Source organism: Dermacentor variabilis, chromosome 3 (assembly GCF_050947875.1).
Source record: "Dermacentor variabilis isolate Ectoservices chromosome 3, ASM5094787v1, whole genome shotgun sequence".
NCBI lineage: Eukaryota > Metazoa > Arthropoda > Arachnida > Ixodida > Ixodidae > Dermacentor > Dermacentor variabilis.
This window is the reverse complement of record NC_134570.1, coordinates 206,628,846-206,652,818: the sequence shown is the minus strand read 5'-3', so window position 1 is coordinate 206,652,818 and position 23,973 is coordinate 206,628,846. Positions and strand designations below refer to the sequence as shown.

At 46.7% G+C, this 23,973-nt stretch overlaps 1 protein-coding gene across 1 annotated transcript in view; it reads left to right on the top strand.

Moving 5' to 3' along the window:
- LOC142576609 (polyamine-transporting ATPase 13A3-like) overlaps positions 1-23,973 on the top strand; it is a 296,153-nt gene that overhangs the window by 158,765 nt on the left and 113,415 nt on the right. Inside the window, exons 13-14 of the mRNA XM_075686810.1 lie at positions 7,367-7,555; positions 16,842-16,903. Coding sequence (XP_075542925.1) covers positions 7,367-7,555; positions 16,842-16,903 — 251 coding nt within the window. The remainder of the gene's footprint in view (positions 1-7,366; positions 7,556-16,841; positions 16,904-23,973) is intronic.

Genomic DNA, 23,973 nt, shown 5'->3' with positions numbered 1-23,973 from the left:
TCGCCGGGTTGGTTCGGAGCCCACCGCGCACCGTCGCTGAGTTTCGTTCAGATGTGACAACAATGGAAATCACGTTGCAACAGCGATCAAGGATGTACAACTGGGAGATGAACACCACCTGTGTAGATGCAGTTCCAGCCGTCTTCGGAAAGAGCGTGGTCATAAGAGATCTCGTGCGATCTGTATTGCTAGAACAGCTTCAGAGGCTACGGCTTGACCAGAACGCTCCAACGCCCTCTTCGCTTGCAGACCTGGTTCGTGAAGAGGTCAGACAAGTGGTCCGGGAACCAGAGCTCAGTGCGCAGCCCCAAGCACCACTACTGCGCCAACCGAACGTCTCATATGCCGATGTGCTGCGGCAAACTCCCGGACGTGCTGACGTTGAAGCCACTTCCTCTATGAATAGCTCGATGCCTCGAGCTATGCTGCCGCCACACCAGAGAAGATTCAGGAAGGCTGATGTATGGCGCACTCCTGACCAAATACCCCTCTGCTACCACTGTGGTGAGGCTGGCCACCTGTACAGAATGTGCCACTATCACCAGGCAGGGTTTCGTGGTTTTCTTGTGAACGCACCTTGCCCTAGAAATGGTGAGCGCCTCTTTGATATCGAAGAGTACCTGTCCACACATCAAACCTCCTCATAGGCCTACCAGCAACACTAACCTCGATGAACAGCGCCATATAAGCATCGGTCACCGAGCCCCCGCCCATCTTAAAGCTCCCCAAGACGCCGTTCGCAGAGCCCGCGTTGGGAAAACTAGAGTCAACGACCTCGGCAGGTAAGGTCGCTGCCGAAGCAAAAAGAGAAGAACCTCCATCGATGACTCCGAACGACGACGAGGGACTCTGAAACCAGCTCCCCAAGAGCGACGTTGCTTCCGATTTATGTGTGTTCGTTGACGGTTACGAAGTGAGCGCGTTAGTGGATACAGATGCAGATTACTCGGTAATAAGTAGTGCGCTTGCCAGGAAAGCGAAGAAAGTGCCGACTCCTTGGAAAGGGCCACAAGTTCGCACCGCAGGAGGACACCTCATCGACTCCACTGGCAAGTGCACGGCCAGAATAGGAATGCGAGGCATCACGTACGTCGCTAGCTTTATCTTCCTTCTCGAGTGCTCAAGAGACTTGATTATTGGCATGGACTTCTTGCAAGATAATGGCGCTGTAATCAACTTGCGGCAATCATGAGTTTCCTTTTTAACAAAGCACACTGTCGTAGCGTTCAACACTGAAGAAAAGTTCGACACCCTTTACATTGCCGATGACGACGTAATGCTTCCTCCGAGATCCAGCGTAGCCGTCGCAGTCAGAAGCCACACGTTCAGTGACTGCGAAGGAATTGCAGACAGCAACACAAGTCTCCTACTCAAAAAGGGGATATGCGTGGCAAGAGGCGTTGTTCAGCTACGTGGTGGATGTGCCAACGTTTTCCTCACTAATTTTGGAAATGAGGTGCAACATGTCGCGAAGGGAACTGTTATTGCCAGCCTTAATAACTTCGTCCAAGTTACAGACCTGAGCATTCCAGAGATTTCAACATGGAAATTCCAAGATGCAGATTCTGTCCTTGCAGCCATCGACATCAAACCAGGTCTATCGCCCAGACAGAAGGAGCAAATGGAGACCCTCGTAAGAGAATTCGCCGAATTTTTTACAATGTCATCGAAAGTCCGGCGGACATCTATTGCCAAACATCGGATAATTGTCGACGAATCAGTGAGTTCGGTCAGAAGCACAGTGATGCTGTTTGCTTGTCACGTGAACCGATTGAATACACGGAATCTACGCTTAGGGAAAATGGACAGGATCCCCCGTTCCTAGGAGCTGTGACAACATCGCAAATGGCTCAGCATCAGCGATCTGACACGGAGTTACGCCTGCTCATTGATTACATAGAAGGACACCCTGTCGCCATTCCACGAGCATTTGTCCGCAACTTGTCGTCGTTCGTCCTGAGAAATAATGTCCTGTACAAACGAAATTTTGAACATAGTGCAGAGACATTTCTGATCGTCGTACCTTCAAAGTTACGACTCCAGATTTTGGAAGTATGCCACGACGACCCACCAGCAGAACATTTAAGAGTGAGCAGAACATCTGCATGCATCCGCATGAAGTATTACTGGCCAATGGTATTGAATTCTGTGCAACACTACGTAAGAACATGACGGGACTGCCAAAGACGTAAAATACCACCATTCAAGCCATATGGTCTCCTACAACCGATACAGCCACCGGAAACTCCATTCGCACAGGTGGGAATGGAGTTACTTGGCCCTTTTCCCACATCATCATCAAGAAAGCGTTGGATCGTAGTTGCCACTGACTGCCTAACTCGATATGCCGAGACAGGGTCTCTTGTCAAGGGAACGGCCAGTGAAGTAGCTGATTGTTTTGTCACTAACAGGGTACTACGGTATGGCGCTCTTAAAGTTCTCATCACAGACCGAGGAACCATATTTACTGCCCACTTGACACAGTCCGTTATGAAATTGACGCACACCAGTCACCGAAAAACCACCCCATATCATCCGCAGACAAATGGACTGACTGAATGACTTAAAAGAACGCTGACTGATATGTTGTCAATATACGTGGATATGGAGCACTGAACATGGGGCAGGATACTGCACTCTTAAAACGGTTGCACCCTTTGGGGTGTATATTTGTCCCACAACAATAATCGTCATCTGCCTAGCTTGCGTTTCCTTTCTTGAAAACTCGGCGCTCCCTACTTTCCTGTCGAGAATGCTGCGTCACACTGATAACGCGCGTGCCGTTCGTGACTGGGAAGTACCGGGCTCGCAGCGTTAAAGAAAGGAAACGCGGGCAAGACAGATGACAATTATTGTTGTGGGACAAGATACGCCCCAAAGGGTGTAAATTTTTCTAAGAGTGTACCGTACGCAACGTTCACGTACAATACCGCTGTGGAAGAGACGACTCAAATGACACCTTTCCAATTCGTTTTTGGCCGGACCGTCACCTTAGATGCAATGCTGTCAGTAGATGACACCTCCGAAAATGACAATGACGTCAGCGACTTCACATAAAGAGCTGAAGGAGCACGGTGGCTGACGCGACACCGCATTCAGCAGCAACAGCAAACCGACGCTCTCCGATACAACTTTCGACAAAGAGACGTCCCGTGTGCATGTGGAGACAAAGCGTGGGTGTGAACTCCCGTACGGATGCAAGGCCTATCCGAGAAGCTTCTTCGTCGTCATTTTGGCCCGCACAGGATAATTAGCCGAATTAGTCCCTTGAACTACGAAGTTGCTACAGAAGGTCAAGTAACCTCATCACGACGGCGGCATCGAACAGAAATCGTCCATGTCGTCCGAATGAAGCGGTACTGCGACAGGCAATAACTGCTTCCGCCTACAAGCATTGCGAGTTCATGACAGTCTAGAAAACACCGCCCTCTGTATGAGCATCGGGACGATGCACTCTTGGAAGGGGGACATTGACACAAGATGACTTCAAATTACGCGCGCCAGCCGCCTCCTGCGTCCGTCCAGTTGCTTACTGCTACCTGCGAAATATAACGGCAGTGAAACGGGCAGCACGGGCTCGCAAAGCACGCGCAATGGGAGCAACGTGTGATCAGCGGGGGACACGAGGGAAGAAGAAGAGGTGTGGGTATCCTGCGAAAAGACGGGACGTTCTAGTGAGGCTCCCATTCAGCTGTTTGTCGGGCACAATTTCTCCCAAGGTAAAGTGATTAAAGCACCGTCACTCAACTATGCGTTACAATATCATTGAATTCATCGTGTTGCCATCATGTTCACATGACGTCATATTAAGTTGGGAGTTTCTCTCCATACATGATGCGGTAATTGAATGCGCCCGCGCCGAAATCGCGCTGTATCAGTTTTCGACTGATATCACTGACCGCAGGGACCTTTGTCGCAATATCGCCGTTTCAGAAGACACCGTTATACATGCCTGGTCTTTCGCTCTTGTCAGTATCTCTTGTGACTCAGTAGATGACGGCACAGTACTCCTCGCTCCGTCTTTACTCTTCGTTCGCCGCCGTTCGCTACCACTGCCGTTCGCCGTCCTCGAGTTCAAAATTGGCGCCTCTGTAGTGTGCGTGTGAAACCCATCGGCCGTACCAACTACTTTACGCCGCCGTGAAAGCATCGCCATAGCCGAGCTACTGGCCTCATCTTCAATATTTGGCACGATGGACGACTCCAACTTATCTTGCCACTCTCGAAGCATCGCCTCCTCATTGACTGCCGCGTTTTTTTTACGCCAGCTATTGCCATTGACCTTACAACGACGCAGAGCGACGAACTTCTTCACTTGCTCCAAGGCTTCTCTTCCTGTTTTGACTGCCCTGCAACATCACTCGACCGCACAATGACTGTTTCGCACACTACCGACACTGGGAGCCATGCAGCTATTCGACAGCGTCCCTACCGAGTATCGACGATTGAAAGACGCGTTATTAGTGACCAGGTGAACGATATTCTTAAACGCGGTGTCATCCAGCCTTCTAGTAGTCCCTGGGCATCACCAGTCGTCCTAGGTAAAAAAAGGACGGCGCCATACGATTTTCATTGATTATTGAAGGCTTAACAAGATTACCCGAAAAGATATACGCCCGTTGCCGCGTATCGACGAGGCTTTTGACTGTTTGCAAGGAGCAGAGTTTTTTTCGTCCTTAGATCTGCGCACTGGCTACTGACAGGTGCCCATGGCTGCGTTTGTAACATCAGAGGGCTTGTATGAATTCACTGTAATGCCGTTCGGTCTGTGCAACGCGCCCGCCCCCTTTGAACGCATGATGGACGGCATCCTGCGCGGCCTGAAGTGGCATACTTGTCTCTGCTACCTCGACGATGTTGTCGTCGTTTCCCCTGATTTCGCAGCCCGTCTTCGCCGTTTACATCAAGTTTTGACCTCTCTTCGGAATGCTGGTCTCCAGCATAACTTAAAAAAGTGCCTATTTGCAGCCCGAGAACTGACTATTTTAGACCACGTTGTCTCATATGGAGGCATTCTTCCTGATCCTGCTAAACTTCGCGCCGTATCCGAAATTCGAAAGCCCACTAACTTAAAAGCACCATACAGCTTCATTGGCCTATGCTTATATTTTTGACGTTTTGTTCGCAATTTCGCTAATGTGATCGCACCACTAAACCAACTTCTAGGCAACAATGAACTTTCGACTTGGTCAGAATCCTCTGATGATGCATTTACGACTCTTCGTCGCCTACTCACGTCTCCGCCAATCTTGCGCCATTTCGATCGAAGCGCACCTACGAACTTCCCACTGACGCCAGTGGTGTCGGCCTTGGTGCCATGCTCGCACAACGCAAGAACACTAATGCTGAATACGTGGTCGCTTATGCCAGTCGTGCCCTCAGAAAACCTGAGGCCAATGACTTAGTAAAATAAAAAGAGTGCCTGGCGATCGTATGGGCTGTTCACACATTTTGCCCATATCTCTACGGCCGACCCTTTGACGTGGTGACGGATCATGACGCTCTTTGCTGATTGCCTAACCTCGAAAACGCGTTGGGCCGCCTCGCTCGGCGGGCCCTCCGAATCCAGGAATATGATATCCGTGTCGTATATCGCTCTGGCTGCAGACGCTCTGACACCGATGCCCTCTCGCGCTTCCCAGTTACTCCAGACAGCAGTAATTCTGCCTACGCACATGATATTTCACCACATGACATCCTGGACATGGCCTCGGAGCAACAAAAAGACCCATGGATCATCATGATATTAGATTTTTTGTCAAATCCTCCGGCAGCTTCGGCTCCTCGAGCGTTACGCCCACAGGCGCAGCATTTCACCATCCGCGACGGACTTTTATACCGCCGCAACTACCACAATGACGGCCGCACATGGCTCTTGGTAGTGCACCGCCACCTTCGACAAGATTTATGCTCCGCTTTTCACTCTGACCCGAAGTGTGGTCACGGCGGAGTGTCAAAAACCTACACACGGCTTATTGGTGGCGAGGGATGTACAACTTCGTCCACAAATACGTACGCTCCTGCATTGCCTGCCAACGACGAAAATGTGTCCGCATCTCTTCACCGCACCTCGCCAGCCACTTCCCTGCCCAGCTCGGCCATTTGACCGTGTCGGCATCGATTTATACGGGCCTCTTCCATATACTGGTGCTGACAACCGATGGATTGTTCTCGCTGTAGATCATATGACACAATATGCTGACACCGGCGCCTTGCCGGCCGCATCAGCAAAATACGTGGCCTTGTTCATTCTAAACAACTTTTTTCTCCGCCATGGCGCACTTCGTGAACTGCTGAGCGATCGGGGTCGTGTATTCCTCTCAGACGTCGTGCAGTGACTCCTATCTGAATGCCAAATTATTCACCGCATTACTACTGCTTATCATCCACAGACAAATGGCTTACTAGAACGATTCAACAGAACTCTTGGTGACATGCTATCAATGTATGTTACGTCTGACCACTCCAACTGGGATCTTGTGCCTCCATTCGTCACGTACGCATATAACACTGCCTCTCAAGCCAACTACCGGATTCTCATCATTCTTTCTGCTTTACCGCCGCCATCCCTCCAGCACCATTGATACAGTCCTCCCGTAGCGGCCGGACCCTGCCGAATGCTAACCTGTTTCTACGGTCGCTCAGTATGCCGAGAAATGCCGACAAGTAGCCCGTTCTTTGACGTCTGCTCAGCAGCGCCGCAAAAAAGAGCGTCATGACCTCAGCCCACCCCCTCACCCCTTCCCCATCGACTCACTCGTGTGGCTTTGGGTCCCGCCTGTTGCTGCTCCTGGCCTTTCGTCCAAGCTGAGTGAGTGAGTGAGTGAGTGAGTGAGTGAGTGAGTGAGTGAGTGAGTGAGTGAGTGAGTGAGTGAGTGAGTGAGTGAGTGAGTGAGTGAGTGAGTGAGTGAGTGAGTGAGTGAGTAAAGTAAGTAAAGCAACTAAGTAGGTAAACGAATAAAGCTCAGGAGAGTACGAACAAGGAATATATATGCTTATATACATGATCTATGCATATATCGATTCAACATGCGACAGATCACCAAGTGGTCTAGCATTTCCAGGGCTGTGCAGCGCTACAGACGAGAATTAGCAACCGGCCATTGGCCCCTCATTTGGAAGCCTTTCACCTGATCACTATGCGACTTCGCCTGGAATGATTGGTTACAATATGTGTAAAATATGAAGAACTTATGGCAGTTACCTGTTAGTTTGTGGGGTCACCAAGTTCACATTAGAGAGATACCCGCATCGACAATTGTACACCCATTCAGAATAAAGGTGAACTGCTCGCTGCGAACAACCACCGACTGGTCCTAATTTTGCGATAGAATGCAAGCTCGAACTGTACTACATCTCGACGCAGGTGAGCTTACGAGAGACTGTGCTTCGTGCCCTGGACATCGTCACCATCGCCGTGCCGCCTGCGCTACCAGCCGCCATGACAGTGGCATCAGTGTATGCACAGAAGCGGCTACGACGCGCCTCAATCTACTGCGTCAGCCCGCACAGGATCAATATTGCCGGAAACGTCGACGTAGTCTGCTTCGACAAGGCAAGTAGGCTTGTCGCAAAACAACAGATAATGGCTAAATTATCAAAGCTCCCTTTTCTTCGGTCACATACGAACCTTATGTGAGGAGCCCTTCGTGCATCCGAACCGCGAAAGATGCATGGATCGCCCGTCCTCACGGAAGGAACACTCGCGCTATTTAAGGAACGGATGCCACGCTTCTGGCTTCAAGGGTGTTCGTCATAGATCTCATGCGAACGTCTTTATTCAGCAAAGGAAAGTTCGTTCGAAAAGTATTTTTCATCTGAAGTATTTATTAAATAAACATGCACATTTCTTTCTGGATTTACATTCCACGCTAACGCAAGTAAGCACACCTTGCCGAACGGGACATGGCAGCACCCACCAAAGGGGGTGCCAACCGCTTCGGATATATGAAGTCACCGCGTTGCACTGTTTTAGCGCTGTCGTTCTAAACTAATAGTCGCATCTGCTTTAGGTTTCTGTCATGTTGTTTCAGCAGCGACGTATTTCTGACGCTTGCAAGCTGTTCCTTAAATTAGTTCTGAATGTTTAGTTCCCTTAAATTTAACGAGAGAGGATGTACTTTTGTCCGTGATGACCTAAGAAGAACAAAAGGATGTATGTACGCTGTCGGAATCAAAAAAAATTTTCGTAGATGCGCCAGCAAATTAAACTTGCTGATTTTCGTTACATTAAGCAGTCTTGTGGGTTCGTTCGCCGCTCGTTTGTCTGTTTGTAAAATACAAGAAATTGATTGATTGATTGGTTGATTGATTGATTGGTTGATTGATTGATTGATTGATTGATTGATTGATTGATTGATTGATTGATAAAACGTCTGGTTTCTCTGTACACATCTCTTTGTGTCACTGGGTTAAGGATAAAACCTGAACGTCTTGGCAAATTTCATGGCTGATCCTGATATCGCTGTTCAGCCAAAGATAACAGTTTACTTTTGCTTCAAACAACGAGCATATAGCACAATGCGTTGGCGGGCTAGTTGGTGCGAATTCATGAATACTTCGTTTAGCGCAAAACAACAGACACAAGAAAGACGACCAGGACAAGGCGCTACTCTCAACTCAAGTTGAGAGTAGCGCCTTGTCCTCGGGGGGGCGGGGGGGGTCGTCTTTCTTGTGTCTGTTGTTTTGCGCTAAACGAAGTATTCATGAACGAGCATTTACTTTCCGATTATCCTAGCGTTTACGCTCGCAAGGGAAGGTCATAGGCTGTGAGTGGGCGCCAGCAAGCTCGGTTCTCTTTCAGAGGTGAGGGCCATATGCACTGTGCTTTTGTGAGCAAAACTTGTATTGAATTCTTAGGTTGTCACCGACTATAGCTGCGCATGGCTTGGAGATCGGCGGCGCGTGCGCCAAGTAACGCGCCCTGCACCATCTCGCAGGTCATAGACATAGTACTCTACTGGTACTTCGTATATCTGCCGAAAGCCCCAACTTTACCGAAGCTAGCAGCCGCCGTTATCTTCTCGCCTGCAAGCCCACCAGTAGAAAGTAATTTCACCTGCACACACGAGCGTCACGTGGGCAAGGCTTGCCAAAAAGCCGTCGTTCTCAGAAAGGAGCAAAGAAAGGAAGCGTAAAGGTAGTCTCAGAGCTTTCTTGTGGCAGGAGAGCAGCAACGAATGTTTTACAATTGACGTCAGCGGGCCTAACCGCAATGGAGGTTTCCGTACTAAGGTATGGAAGGCTTAATATGTGCGCCTAAATGACTGCAATGCCGTTTGGGTATTTTTCTTGTCCACCGCTATTGTTCAAACTCGCCACTCTACTAAGAAAATACGCGCATGCCATCCACTGGGCCTCGTGAATCCTTCAGTGCGCACAGGCTCGGTGTCAACCAGCAGAAGTGAACAAAACGAAGGAATGTTAAATGAGACTGCACATCGCACCACAGTTTGAGATTGGGCCTGGCCGGTAGAGTGCAGAAATGTCATGACGTCAAGGGAAGCACGTTCCTAAATTCAAACTCCTAGCGTCACCGAGATTGAAGGCTAAGTTGTGCGAAAATTATGCATAAATTTATTGGTGGTGAAAATGACCCGAGCGTTCAAAGGATCGCTTTAGTACGTGTATTTTATTGTCAATCGCACAGAGCTTCAGCGCCAGAATTACAACACGAAATATACTACAAAATGGCTCAGCCACTGCTCTTGTGAGATGGACAGTAATCTTATGCTTATTCATGGAGGCCATACGTAGTTCTTGTTGGGAAAGTCTGATTTAACGGACCCTGTGACTGCCGTCTCACAACTATTTCTTGTATTACGATCGACTATAGCCCAGGCAGCACACCGCCGTTGGACCAACCATGGCCCAACGCCGGCAACACCTGTCAGAAATATGGGCCTTCACTCGGAAGCGCTCCCTTGGCAATGCATTGCGCCAATGTTGACATTCTATTCTGGGCCGCACGTAGCCCTACGTTCGCTGCGCCGACGAGTGCTATTCACTGGCAACGCTGTATTAGCCATTGTCGATTATCACGTGTATCCCCAATACTCGCATGCAGCCAGCTACACTCGTGGACAAATTTCTGTGGCAATGAAGGGAAAGCTACGGGGGCGGAGCTCCTGCACATGTGTTACCGCGCCAAGTAGTCCGCCAGCTTTTGACAGTTCTTTCGGTTGCACGGAACAGACGCTGAATGGACACAGCTTCTACGTGCGAAGGTTTCACGTTTGCCCAGACGCGGAAGGGAAAAGCCGCAAAATAAGTAAACATTTTCATTCAATATTGGGTTTTATCTTCTTTAACTGTTGCCGATAAGGTGCTTGTTTTTACTTCCCCAGCTTCGATTAACGTGGTTGAAAGCACGGGACTCTTTTCAGTGCGCGCTTTGCCTCTGTAGTTTTCCCTTCACTGCCACAGAAAGTTGTCCGCAAGTATGCAATGGTATGTCCATTAGTTTTTGCCAACCTTTCCATTATTCGTGCCATAATTTCCAGCCTTCTGATTAGCTGTGCCACTTATTACGTTCTATTTTTTTATGTATGCATTAGAATGCTTGCTGCCAGGACTTTCGTTCCTAGCCAAGAAGGAATGATATTCAGCAAAGATAGAAAAATACTGACAGGAAAAGGTATATTTCACATATATGTGCATGGATACAGATATTATAATGGGATGTATTTTCAAGATGTTGTAACGTCAGAAAAACAGCCTAAGCTCGAGAACGTCAGCTCATGTGCCGCGCCCGTGGAGCTGGTGGCGCCGAGGTGCTCGTTTTGTCTTCAGCGTCCACCGAATAATGTTTCTGTTACTTACAACAATGTATACATATATTCGAGCTTCGAACGGAATCTTGCGCTTAGTTCCGTTATCCGCTTTGTCGCAGATGACAGCATGTTTTAAAGCGTCGTACAATACATTAACTTAGCCCGATGTAGATATTTTAACAGGTACCACTCATATAAGTGGTATATACCATATACCACTTATATATATATATATATATATATATATATATATATATATATATATATATATATATATATATATATATATATATATATATATATATATATATATATATATATACCACGCATACATAATTGTAACGTGATACTTGAGTTATTTCTGTTTTACAAATTATAATTTCTTTAAAAAGGTATGGACTGAATAAAAAGTATTTTCTAATAAAGTAAACGAATGCTAACTTTTCCTCCAAATGCAACAAATGTCATCACATTCGGTGCGCTTGATGCTGAAGAAAGGAATTTCACCGTTTTCATGTATTTTTGTAGGAACTCCTAGCTAAAGCTTCTCCTAGAGGGTCCCTCACCAGGCCCCATAGCAAATTTTGCTTATACGGGAGAATTTGTTACGTATCCTCTAGGGAGCGTTCTGGTGCAAAAAATTTTCAAATCACCTCATTAATAGCCGAGTTGAAATATTTCAGTGCCCTGAACCCATGATTTCAGCAGGCGGGCTCCACTGCCAAGCGAGACGCTCTCTCCACTCGCTCCGTGCAGCTTCGCAAGCGAAATTCCTTCCCTGCGTTCTCCCATGCTGCACCTCGAGGATCGCGTTACACATACGTCACGGGCCCCAGCTTCACTTTCTTTATCTTCTCGCTTCTTTTTTCGGCGATGCCCACTTCCGTGACGGCGAGCTGTTGTATCCGCGATGTGCACGAGGAAACATGGCTAGCGGTATAATTCAGTGCTACACGAATACTAAGGCAGCACAAGCGGATCGCAGAGCATGATCATGCGCTGGAGCACGGTAGAAAAATGGCATAGTTTCGGTACCTGCACACGTGAACGCACGAGCGTGGCCACAAGCACACGAAGCGGAAGTACATCTCCCTTGCCTTGGTGCAATCTAAAACAAAAACGCGCAAACATTCTGTTTGTGTATTTTATTATTTCTCTAAAAATCAGTTCATCAATTCAAGCAACAGATTGCACAGATAACAGGTGTCTTGAATAATTTCCAAAGTCACGTGTAACCACGAGCGACATCACACTGCGGACGCCAGTACGTGGGCGCAGCCACACGAGTACGTCATCCTCCCACTTGGAGCGCGGCGGCCACGAGGGGAAGGAAAAACGGCGTTCGGTTTGAAATTTCAAATCCTTCCGCGGCGCGTAGGGATGTAATACTTTGCAGACACGATCGTTATCCCGCAATGTATGCTCTACGCTTGTCAGCTCAAAATGGCCACACCTGGTGAGGGGCCCTTTATTGGTTGTCGAAAACTTAAAAACCGTTCGGGCCCACATATCCAGTGTACGAAGCAATGTTCACAACAGTGGCGCGACAATATTTGTGATTAGAGAATATTGTCAAGCATACAACGTCGGCAGTCCGATCTTGGAGAGCAGGTGAGATTGACTGGGCAATATCATCTGCTTATTGCCGTCCTACAACCAATATTACGTATGCAGCGGATAAGCAGCCCCCATATTACCATGCACTAGGCGCAGCGGGGGCGTAAAGGTAGAACACCCGCCTCGCGTGCAAGAAGCCCATGCTTTGAGTCCTGGTGACACGCAGTTTCCCACCGGATTAAAAAAAAATCCGCGTGTTGATAAAATTGCATAAAGAGGCCTGGAGTGTGGCCTGATCCCTGTGACCAGAACCGATAGCAGGATTGGCCACCCTGGTGCAGTACTGGGCCACAACCTCCTATATAAAAAAAACAATCAAACCTCGGCCCTCAGTCCCCAGAAGCTACGAAGCAACTGACCACGGCGGCGGTCAGACCTGCGACGCAGCAGAGGGTGCTAAGAATCACTGGCTGCGGACAAGCCGCCATTGGAATATGGACCTGGCAACGTTTAACGCTAGAACGTTATCTAGTGAGGCGAGTCTAGCAGTGCTATTGGAGGAAATAGAGCGCAGTAAATGGGATATAATAGGGGTCAGTGAAGTTAGGAGGCCAAAAGAAGCATATACAGTGCTAAAAAGCGGTCACGTCCTGTGCTACCGGGGCTTAGCGGAGAGACGAGAACTAGCAGTCGGATTCCTGATTAATAAGAATATAGCTGGTAACATACAGGAATTCCATAGCTCTAACGAGAGGGTGCCAGTTCTTGTGAAACTTAATAAGAGGTACCAAATGAAGGTCGTACAGGTCTACGCCCTTACATCCAGTCATGATGACCAAGAAGTCGAAAGCTTCTATGAAGACGTGGAATCGGCGATTGGTAGAGTGAAAACAAAGTACACTATACTGATGGGTGACTTCAATGCCAAGGTAGGCAAGAAGCAGGCTGGAGACAAGGCAGTGGGGGAATATGGCATAGGCACTAGGAATAGCAGGGAAGAGTTATTGGTAGAATTTGAGGAACAGAATAATATGCGGATAATGAATACCTTCTTCCACAAGTGGGATAGCCGAAAGTGGACGTGGAGGAGCCCGAACGGCGAGAATAGAAATGAAATAGACTTCATACTCTGCGCTAACCCTGGCATCATACAAGATGTGGACGTGCTCAGCAAGGTGCGCTGCAGTGACCATGGATTGGTAAGAACTCGAATTAGCCTAGACCTGAGGAGGGAGCGGAAGAAACTGGTACATAAGAAGCCGATCAATGAGTTAGCGGTAAAAGGAAAAGTAGAGGAATTCTAGATCAAGCTACAAAAAGGTATGCGGCTACAACTCAGGAAGAGGACCTTAGTGCTGAAGTAATGAACGACAATCTTGTGGGCATCATTAAGGAGTGTGCAATAGAAGTCGGTGGTAACTCCGTTAAACAGGATACCAGTAAGCTATCGCAGGAGATGAAAGATCTTATCAAGAAACGCCAATGTATGAAAGCCTCTAACCCTACAGCTAGAACAGAACTGGCAGAACTTTCGGAGTTAATCAACAAGGGTAAGACAGCTGACATAAGGAAGTATAATATGGACAGAATTGAACATGCTCTCAGGAACGGAGGAAGCCTAAAAGCAGTGAAGAAGAAACTAGGAATGGGCAAGAATCAGAGGTATGCTTTTTGAGAGACAAAGCCGGCAATATCATTACTAATATGGATGAGATAGTTCAAGTGGCTGAGGAGCTCTATAGCGATTTATAAAGTAGCAGTGGCACCCACGACGATAATGCAGAGAGAATAGTCTACAGGAATTCGAAATCCCACAGGTAACGCCGGAAGAAGTAAAGAAAGCCTTGGGAGCTATGCAAAGGGGAAAGGCAGCTGGGGAGGATAAGGTAACAGCAGATTTGTTGAAGGATGGTGGGCAGATTGTTCTAGAGAAACTGGCCACGCTCTATACGCAATGCCTCGTGACCTCGAGATTACCCGAATCTTGGAAGAACGGTAACATAATCCTAATCCATAAGAAAGGGGCCGCCAAAGACTTGAAAAATTATAGACCGATCAGCTCACCGTCAGTTGCCTACTCACTATTTACAAACGGAATCGCGAACAGAATCAGGAACACCTTAGACTTCTGTCAAGCAAAAGGCCAGGCAGGATTCCGTAAAGGCTACTAAACAATAGACGATATTCACACTATCATTCAGGTGATAGAGAAATGTGCGGAATATAACCAACCCTTATATATAGCTTTCATTGATTACGAGAAAGCGTTTGATTCTGTCGAAACCTCAGCAGTCATGGAGGCATTACGGAATCAGGGTGTAGACAAGCCGTATGTAAATATACTGAAAGATATCTATAGCGGTTCCACAACCACCGTAGTCCTCCATAAAGAAAGCAACAAAATCCCAATAAAAAAAGGCGTCAGGCGGGGAGATACGATCTCTCCAATGCTATTCACAGCGTGTTTACAGGAGGTATTCAGAGACCTGGATTCGGAAGGATTGGGGATAAAAGTTAATGGAGAATGCCTTAGTAACTTGCGATTTGCTGATGATATTGCCTTGCTTAGTAACTCAGGGGACCAATTGCGATGCATGCTCACTGACCTGGAGAGGCAAAGCAGAAGATTGGGTCTGAAAATTAATCTGCAGAAACCTAAAGTAATGTTTAATGGTCTCGGAAGAGAACAACAATTTAGAATAGGTAGCGAGGCACTGTAAGTGGTAAGGGAATACATCTACTTAGGACATGTAGTGACGGCGAATCGGGATCATGAGACAAACAAATGGACATCAGCAAGCACGTGTGCGGCATGTTAAATATTTGGATCTACATATATACGGTAATCTTAGCTGAAATATTTATATTCACAACTTGAGCAGCAAAGCAGAAAATAAAGTATGGCTCTTGTGAAGGAAATAATACTTACATCCACTGAAGCCAAACTTACGGCATGTTTAACTCTTGTCCGGCCAACGTTAGAATACGCGTTTGTCGTAAGGGACAAGCACAGCAAGTCTGATATCGGTAAAATAGAAAATCTGCAAAGGAGAACAGCCAGGTATCAGGTACGAATTCTCGGACTCCGTAAGTGATATGTCGGTCGAGTGAACCTTGCCTGTACCTCCAGATAGGGGAAATCTACAGCAAGGTGAAAATTCTTCTTTTTACTGAGAAATAGTTCTTTGAATGAATATACAAGCATCTACACAAAACGATAGTCGCCTAGTATGCTACAAGGTAGGCATAACAAACACTCTATACCCATGGTACCAAATAAGAGCTTTTGTCCTTTCCAAAGACAATAGAGGAGTGGAGTTCATTGCTATGCACACATTAGGATTCCGTGGTTCGGTTTGAAGATATAATTCTTCCTTATCATTGCGAAACCATTACATGGCTCATGCGAAGGAAAACTTGTTGTTGTCCGAAAAGGCTATGAACCACCGACCTTTGGTGGTAGTCTAGCCCACGACATTTGATGTTATTGTTGGAATAGTTAATTAAGGTCGAGGTAATTAAGACACTCGAGACTATTACATTTGTTAGGAGTCGAACCCACGACCTTTGGTGGATGTCCCAAAACTAGTTACTCAACGACTGAAAGATCTTAGGCATCGCGTGGTGGTCGCAATTCTTTCACATTCATCCACGTAGACACAACTAAGTGTCCCTTGAATTTTTTTATATTTTGTTGATTTTTCTGTACTGCGTGTTCGTACCGGCTCTCCGGTTCATGTACTTTTCTCTAGCTCATTGAGTTCTTTAGTTTCTATGTATACTAAGAAACCTATCCTAAATCCATAATAGCAACTTGCGCGCTGTATTATAACTTGGCAAGAAAGTAAGCTGGTGCGTGATCAGAGTCGGTGTTAGAAAATTACTGTGCTCTTGTTATATGCATATAATGTATGAAATGCTTTACGTAGGTACGCTTGCATATGTTTCTTCTTTATTTTTATTTATTGAACCCGCCCTGTAACCCCGAGAGAGCTAACAGTATTAATAAATAAAAAGATAGCGTTTTAGCGGCCACGAAATTCTATCTGCGTGCTCTATGCTTATACCACTTCAAATTTTCACTCTACTATGCTGCATGAATCTCATTAACTCGCACGCACATTGCTCTTGACCACGCTGTATATAATACAAAGAGTGTGGGAGAGATACCGAATTAAAGCTAGCCGAAACAGAGCTCTGCTACCTACCTGACACTGCATGGTTATGGATAAGGACACAAGTAAGCTGAGTAGAAAGAGTAGGAGGAGCTAATAAAGAAATAGTGCATGCTCACGCGACCAGGTACAGATACAGGTGCAGTTGGCCACGGACTTCAAGAAACGTAGCATTGATCTTGGGTATTTTACAGAAGTGGGAATGAATAGTTTTTAAAATGTTTTTTTTTTATAAAGTCTATTGCGTATACGAAGTGACTGCTTGTCAGAGCTCACAGTTATCCGCGGTATTTTTCGTCAGCTTAAATAACATGTTGTTTTAAATTTTGTTTTCAAGACAGGAACCCTTACAGATGAAGGACTGGACCTTTGGGGTATCCTTGTGGCCAAGCAAAAGACGTAAGTTTCATCTGGCTTGCTTAGATAGAAGGCTCGAGTCTTTTGCTGCAAGAGAAGTGGGTTGTCATTTTTCATCAGGCACGAGGGAGAAGAATGCAAGCAACATACAAGAACATACCGGAGCGCTTCATGTACGAGTTTATTTTTTGCAAAATTACTATTGACCAAGTCATTCCGCTTTATCTATTGGGGTATCTTGAACCAGTCGCCTTAGGAAATGGTTTTTTAATAATAAGATTTCATATTCTTGTTGTCTTAATAGTGTATTGTGTAATACAAACATGAAATATCTGTACTCATGCTCATGCAGCGTTGTCCTATTTCACTACGAGGAGACTCGCCACTATATATTAGTGGTTGCTGCTTGAGTTTCACCATTGTGACAGTACAACAGCAAGAAGAGAGGTGGGACGTAAAGGAGCGCTTATCTTTGAGTGGATCTTTAATTCACACGTATTTGTACAAATTATATCAAGGTGTTTGCAGAAGTTCATCAAGCCTACGCTCTCACCCTGTTTGTTGCGCTATCAACTTAGACCTCAATCTGATCAGATGTGCCACGGTGGCGGCAGCTGTCCCCGATCAGATTTGCAACAGTCCTCACATCTGAGCTGCTATGTGGCAGACCAGTTGCTAGGTCTATTGATCTTAACCTCACTTAAAATCATCGCGTGCATATCGTAAACCCTTACACCAATTTCGTAATTCTTCGGACCAGCAACAATGTTTAGGACGTACCTAGAAGTGGTTCATCACATCGACACCGGCAGCCATGCGCCACTGCGCCAACTCCCATACCATGTGTCCGCGACGGATCGCCACTTCGTTGACGAGAACGTAGGAGACATGCTCCAAATTTGTGTGGCACGACCTGCGCAACATTCCTGGGTCTCTGCATTAGCGCTAGTAAAAAAAGTGAATGGCGCCATTTGTTTTTGTGCAATTGACGACTCAACACGATAACCAGGAAAGATATTTATCATCTCCCCCGTGTCTACAACGCACTGGACTGTCTTCAAGGCGCTGAATCCGGTTACTGACAACTCCTGATGTATCAAGGAGAGCTCTCGAAAACGACATTCTTCGCGCCCGACGGCTGATATTAATTTATTATGATGCTTATTGGTCTCTGTAATGCGCCTGCCACATTTGAAAGAATGGTGGATAACATCCTCTAGGGTTTCAAATGGCAGTCATGCCTTTGTTACCTCAATGACATGTTTATCTTTATCCAGGACTTTCCTTCTCACCTGCTTTAATTCGAACGTGTACTCACTGGCCTCGCCGATGCTAGACTCCAGCTCAAGTTAAGAAACGGGCACATTGTGGCCCGGCAGCTCGTAATCCTTAGCGACGAAATTTCGGAAGCTGATGGGCTCCCTGATTCGACAGAACTCTAAGCTGTCGCCAAGTTCCCGCGACCAGACTATAAAAAAACTCCGCAACTTCATCAGACTGTGGTGATACTTTCGACGTTTCGTCATCAACTTCACCATCGTGATAAAATCTTTCACGCAGCTTCTCGTAGGAAACTCCGACGTTTCGCGCTGGTTGCCTGCATGCAATGCCTCATTTGCGATGCTACGTCGTCTTCTAAGTTCTCCCCCGATCCTCTTGCATTTCGGTCCAAATGCTCACCGATGCCAATGCCGTACGCAGTGGCGCTGTTGTTGCTCAATTAAAAGCTATCTTCAGGAAGTAAGTCGTTGTTTTCGCCATTCGCGCACTCACGAAAGCGAAAGCCAACTATTCTTTTGCAGAAAAAGGATGCTTCGCTATCATTTGGGCCCTAACTGAAGTCCGTCCTTACTTCTACGGCCACCAATTCAACGTCATAGCATACCGTCATGTCTTCTGCTGGCTATCGTTCTTTAAAGATCCTTGAGGTTGTCTCAATCGATGCGCGCTCCTCTTCGAAGAGTACAATAATCGAGTGCTGTACAGTTCCGACCGTAAACATTTGGACGCTGATGCCAGTCTTGCTCCCCTGTGTCAGGCCACCCTAACACTCCAAAATTAGCAATACGCAAGTCCTCCCTAATCGCTAAGAACATGCTTTTGGAGCAGCAGAAGGATCAATGGATTGTTACCATGCTGACTTTTCTGTCGCATCTGTCAGCGCCTTGTCCTGGCCGTGCATTGCGTCGTCAAGCACACCGCTTCGTTGTTTGTTACGGGCTCCTTTACCGCCGTAACTGCCTCTTGGACGGCCGCCAATGGTTACTCGTGAGCCCACGGCGTCTGCACTTGCACATAAGTACTGCGTTTCACGACGACCCGCAATGCGCGCAAGCAGGAGTACTAAAAACATAGACGCATCCACGCCTTCGTTATCCTTGGCGTGGCATGTGTCGATTCGTCCGCCGGTATGCCTGCTCCTGTCTCGCGTGCCAACGCCACAAGAATCATCAACGTCCCGAAAGTGCTCCACAGCAAACATTGTGCGGCCCTGGACTCGACCACGTCGGAGTTTATCTCTATGGGCCGTTTCCAAGTACTTCAGAGGGCAACTTTTGGGTGATTGTGGCAATAGACTATCTTACGCGCTACAAGGAAATTTCGCTTCTGCCCCACGCGTCGGGGCGTGATTTTGCATGGCTCCTGCTGTTCCACATCACACTACTCCAAAAAGTCCCCAGAGAATTGCTGAAGGACGGATGCTGCGTTTCTCTCTGACGTTGTACGAGCCCTACTCAAGGAATGTTCCGTAATTCACCGGATGACTGCCACATACCACATGCAGAATAATGGGATGACTGAGCGCGTTAACCGCATTCTTGGTGACATGTTGACCATGCAGGTCGCAGCTAACCAGACCAGTTGGGACTGCATTCTACCCTTTATGATGTATTCTTATAATATCGTAGTGCAAAGCTCTAAGGCATTTCCCACGTCCTTTCTTCTTTACGGACGCGAGCCTTCCTGCACGATGGATACTATCCTTCCGTATCGCCCGGACACAACGGAGGCTACTACCCTGTCCCAAGCTGCTGAACACGCGAAGACCACCGAAAGCTCGCCAGCAGATTTACTTCGGAAGATCAGCGGCGACTGAAGCACCGTCGGGATATTCTCCCCTCTCCTTCACTCTATGCTCCTGACTAACTAGTCTGGCTTTGGATTCCCGCCGCCAGCCCTAGGCTTTCACCCTAGCTCGTTTCCAAGTACCAGGGTCCACACCGTGTGGTTAAGCAAACGTCTCCTGTGAACTATATGATGGAACCCCTCGAGCCTCCTTCGTATACGCGCCACCGGGAGCGCGAAATCTTGTATGTTTAGCGGTTGAAGCCTCTCTTCGACCCACCTCTACTATCCTGCCTTTAATTGGCCAGCACGGCTCCATTTCTTCTAGATTTTGGATTGCGCAACATTTTTGCTGGAGACACAGAAGAGAAACACACACACACCCTTCGTGTGTCTTTGTCTTCTGTGTGTCTCAACAAAATTTTCTCACAATCCAACATATTGCATGCTATACCAGCATGCCCAGTCTTCAACTATAGGAAGTTCTATTTCGCCGGGAGATAATTGTACTGGAGATGAGTCAGTAGTATGTACTGCTTCGAGGAAGAGCGCGATGACAAGCTGGTAGAAGCTTTGTGCCTGCATTGCCTGAGTGGTGGCACATCTCGCCACGGCGCTCTATTACCTCAATTAAACCAGAACGCCTCTCAGCATAACTGTATTTCCACGGCAATATATGACGACCAAAGGAAGAAGCAGAAGCTAAAGAACAAGTTTGACTAGCTACCACATCCCCCAATAGAAAATACATGTTTCATACAATGTTATAGAATGGCGTACAGCATAGCAGCTCACGTGCGCGACATTTCGGATTGCTCTAAAGAGCCTTAGATGCCCATCATTATTCGTCGGCAGCTCAATACGGCGTTTCTGATAGCTATAATGTGCCTTCAGGATGTCTAACATGATTTAAACATTGTTTTAGCTATAAATATATCGATCGAACTATTATTTCATAGGTCGACTGCGCATAAGGCCATCCGCGACAAGCACTTTATTGCTATTAGTCTGGTCTACTGGCGTATGTTCGGGTGCTGTCATATGCCTCCCAGTAATGTGATCAAGTAGAACATGCCAAATAATGTTTCTATTGAGTTTATATCGTTAGACGTACAGTAATTGTTTAAAATATAGCTCCTATCTTTGACACAGCGTACTTTAGAACGATATTAAAGTATTTCTTTAATTTATTAATAATAGTTTCCCAGCAAATATAAACACGTAATACTCTTACCTGTTTCTTTCTGTCATGGTTTCACTTACCTTTCTGATTTTAAGTTGTATGAAGTCTGAAAAATGATGAAGGTTATTTATTGGTTCATCACGACAAAGGTGTATTTATCAAGATAAAATTGCAGTGCTCTCCAGATCACATTCCTGTATATTCCCACTTCCGCAGATGCTTCCATAAAACTAACCATTCCTTAATACTGAACTTGCGTTAGCGTACTTCATTATCAGGCTCCGAGAAATTAGACTTTGCGCAACATTGTGACACTTTACAAATTCTGCAAAATAGCAGAGAAGATAGGAGAGAGAATATTTACCTCCGAAGGGATTGCTTGTTCTCCTAAGCAATTTCTAGATCTTCTAGGTACCCTCACGATGGGCGCAGTCTGAAGTTGCACTGCTGACATTTCCACCGCATTGCACTGGATTTTGTTTCTGCAGGCACAAATGCATCCCCGAAGTAGGTTCCACGCTCTTTCAAGCGTGAGCGGCTAAAGGCAGCCGTGGGAAGCATAGCCGGAAGCAATATGGCGTACCTCGCGCGAGCACACACGACTACTATTAGGATCACCCAAAACCTAAACCAGATCCAGGAACGCTGGCGTTCATCTTTACCCCAAACAAAGCCGCCCTCTTACGAACCTGGAAAAGGGCGGCCTGCATGACCTGCGAAAGGCGGCCAACAGCTCAACACCATCATTTTTTTTTTCAGGGCGATACGATGGTCTGCCCAAAGCAGGTGTTTGAAGTGGCACACAGGATGGGAGAACAATATCTATTTTTGGTGCATAGAGTTGCCACACATGCATATAGAGAAGGGCAGGAACGCAAGCCTCGAAAAAGCTTGATGAATGGGTGAGTTGGTTAAACCAAACGACCTGTGCGGCAGCACCACCGGCCCAAAAGTGCATTCTCATGCCATTTAACGCCAAAGTATCACCCGGGAAGCTTATGGCAATTTTTGAAAGCCGTCCTAAATTGGGCAATGTTCAAACCTCTTGCTTTTCATCATCATCATCATCATCATCAGCCTGGTTACGCCCACTGCAGGGCAAAGGCCTCTCCCATACGTCTCCAACAACCCCGATCATGTACTAATTGTGGCCATGCCGTCCCTGCAAACTTCTTAATCTCATCCGCCCACCTGACTTTCTGTAGCCCCCTGCTACGCTTCCCTTCCCTTGGGATCCAGTCCGTAACCCTTAATGACCATCGGTTATCTTTCCTCCTCATTACATGTCCTGCCCATGCCCATTTCTTTTTCTTGATTTCAACTAAGATGTCATTAACTCGCGTTTGTTCCCTCACGCAATCTGCTCTTTTCTTATCCCTTAACGTTACACCTATCATTCTTCTTTCCATAGCTCGTTGTGTCGTCCTCAATTTGAGTAGAACCCTTTTCGTAAGCCTCCAGGTTTCTGCCCCGTAGGTGAGTACTGGTAAGACACAGCTATTATATACTTTTCTCTTGAGGGATAACGGCAACCTGCTGTTCATGATTTGGGAATGCCTGCCAAACGCACTCCAGCCCATTCTTATTCTTCTGATTATTTCCGTCTCATGATCCGGATCCGCCGTCACTACCTGCCCTAAGTAGATGTATTCCCTTACGACTTCCAGTGCCTCGCTGCCTATTGTAAATTGCTGTTCTCTCCCGAGACTGTTAAGGATTACTTTAGTTTTCTGCATATTAATTTTTAGAACCACTCTTCTGCTTTGCCTCTCCAGGTCAGTGAGCATGCATTGCAATTGGTCCCCTGAGTTACTAAGCAAGGCAATATCATCAGCGAATCGCAAGTTACTAAGATATTCTCCATTAACTTTTATCCCCAATTCTTCCCAATCCAGGTCTCTGAATACCTCCTGTAAACACGCTGTGAATAGCATCGGAGAGATCGTATCTCCCTGCCTGACGCCTTTCTTTATTGGGATTTTGTTGCTTGCTTTATGGAGGACTACGGTGGCTGTGGAGCCGCTATAGATATCTTCCAGTATTTTTACATATGGCTCATCTACACCCTGATTCCGTAATGCCTCCATGACTGCTGAGGTTTCGACTGAATCAAACGCTTTCTCGTAATCAATGAAAGCTATATACAACGGTTGCTTATATTCTGCACATTTCTCTATCACTTGATTGATAGTGTGAATATGGTCTATTGTTGAGTAGCCTTTACGGAATCCTGCCTGGTCCTTTGGTTGACAGAAGTCTAAGGTGTTCCTGATTCTATTTGCAATTACCTTAGTAAATACTTTGTAGGCAACGGACAGTAAGCTGATCGGTCTATAATTTTTCAAGTCTTTGGCGTCCCCTTTCTTATGGATTAGGATTATGTTAGCGTTCTTCCAAGATTCCGGTACGCTCGAGGTCATGAGGCATTGCGTATACAGGGTGGCCAGTTTCTCTAGAATAATCTGTCCACCATCCTTCAACAAATCTGCTGTTACCTGATCCTCCCCAGCTGCCTTCCCCCTTTGCATATCTCCTAAGGCTTTCTTTACTTCTTCCGGCGTTACCTTCGGGATTTCGAATTCCTCTAGACTATTTTCTCTTCCATTATCGTCGGGCGTGCCACTGGTACTGTATAAATCTCTATAGAACTCCTCAGCCACTTGAACTATCTCATCCATATTAGTAATGATATTGCCGGCTTTGTCTCTTAAAGCATACATCTGATTCTTGCCAATTCCTAGTTTCTTCTTCACTGTTTTTAGGCTTCCTCCGCTCCTGAGAGCTTGTTCAATTCTATCCATATTATACTTCCTTATGTCAGCTGTCTTACGCTTGTTGATTAACTTCGAAAGTTCTGCCAGTT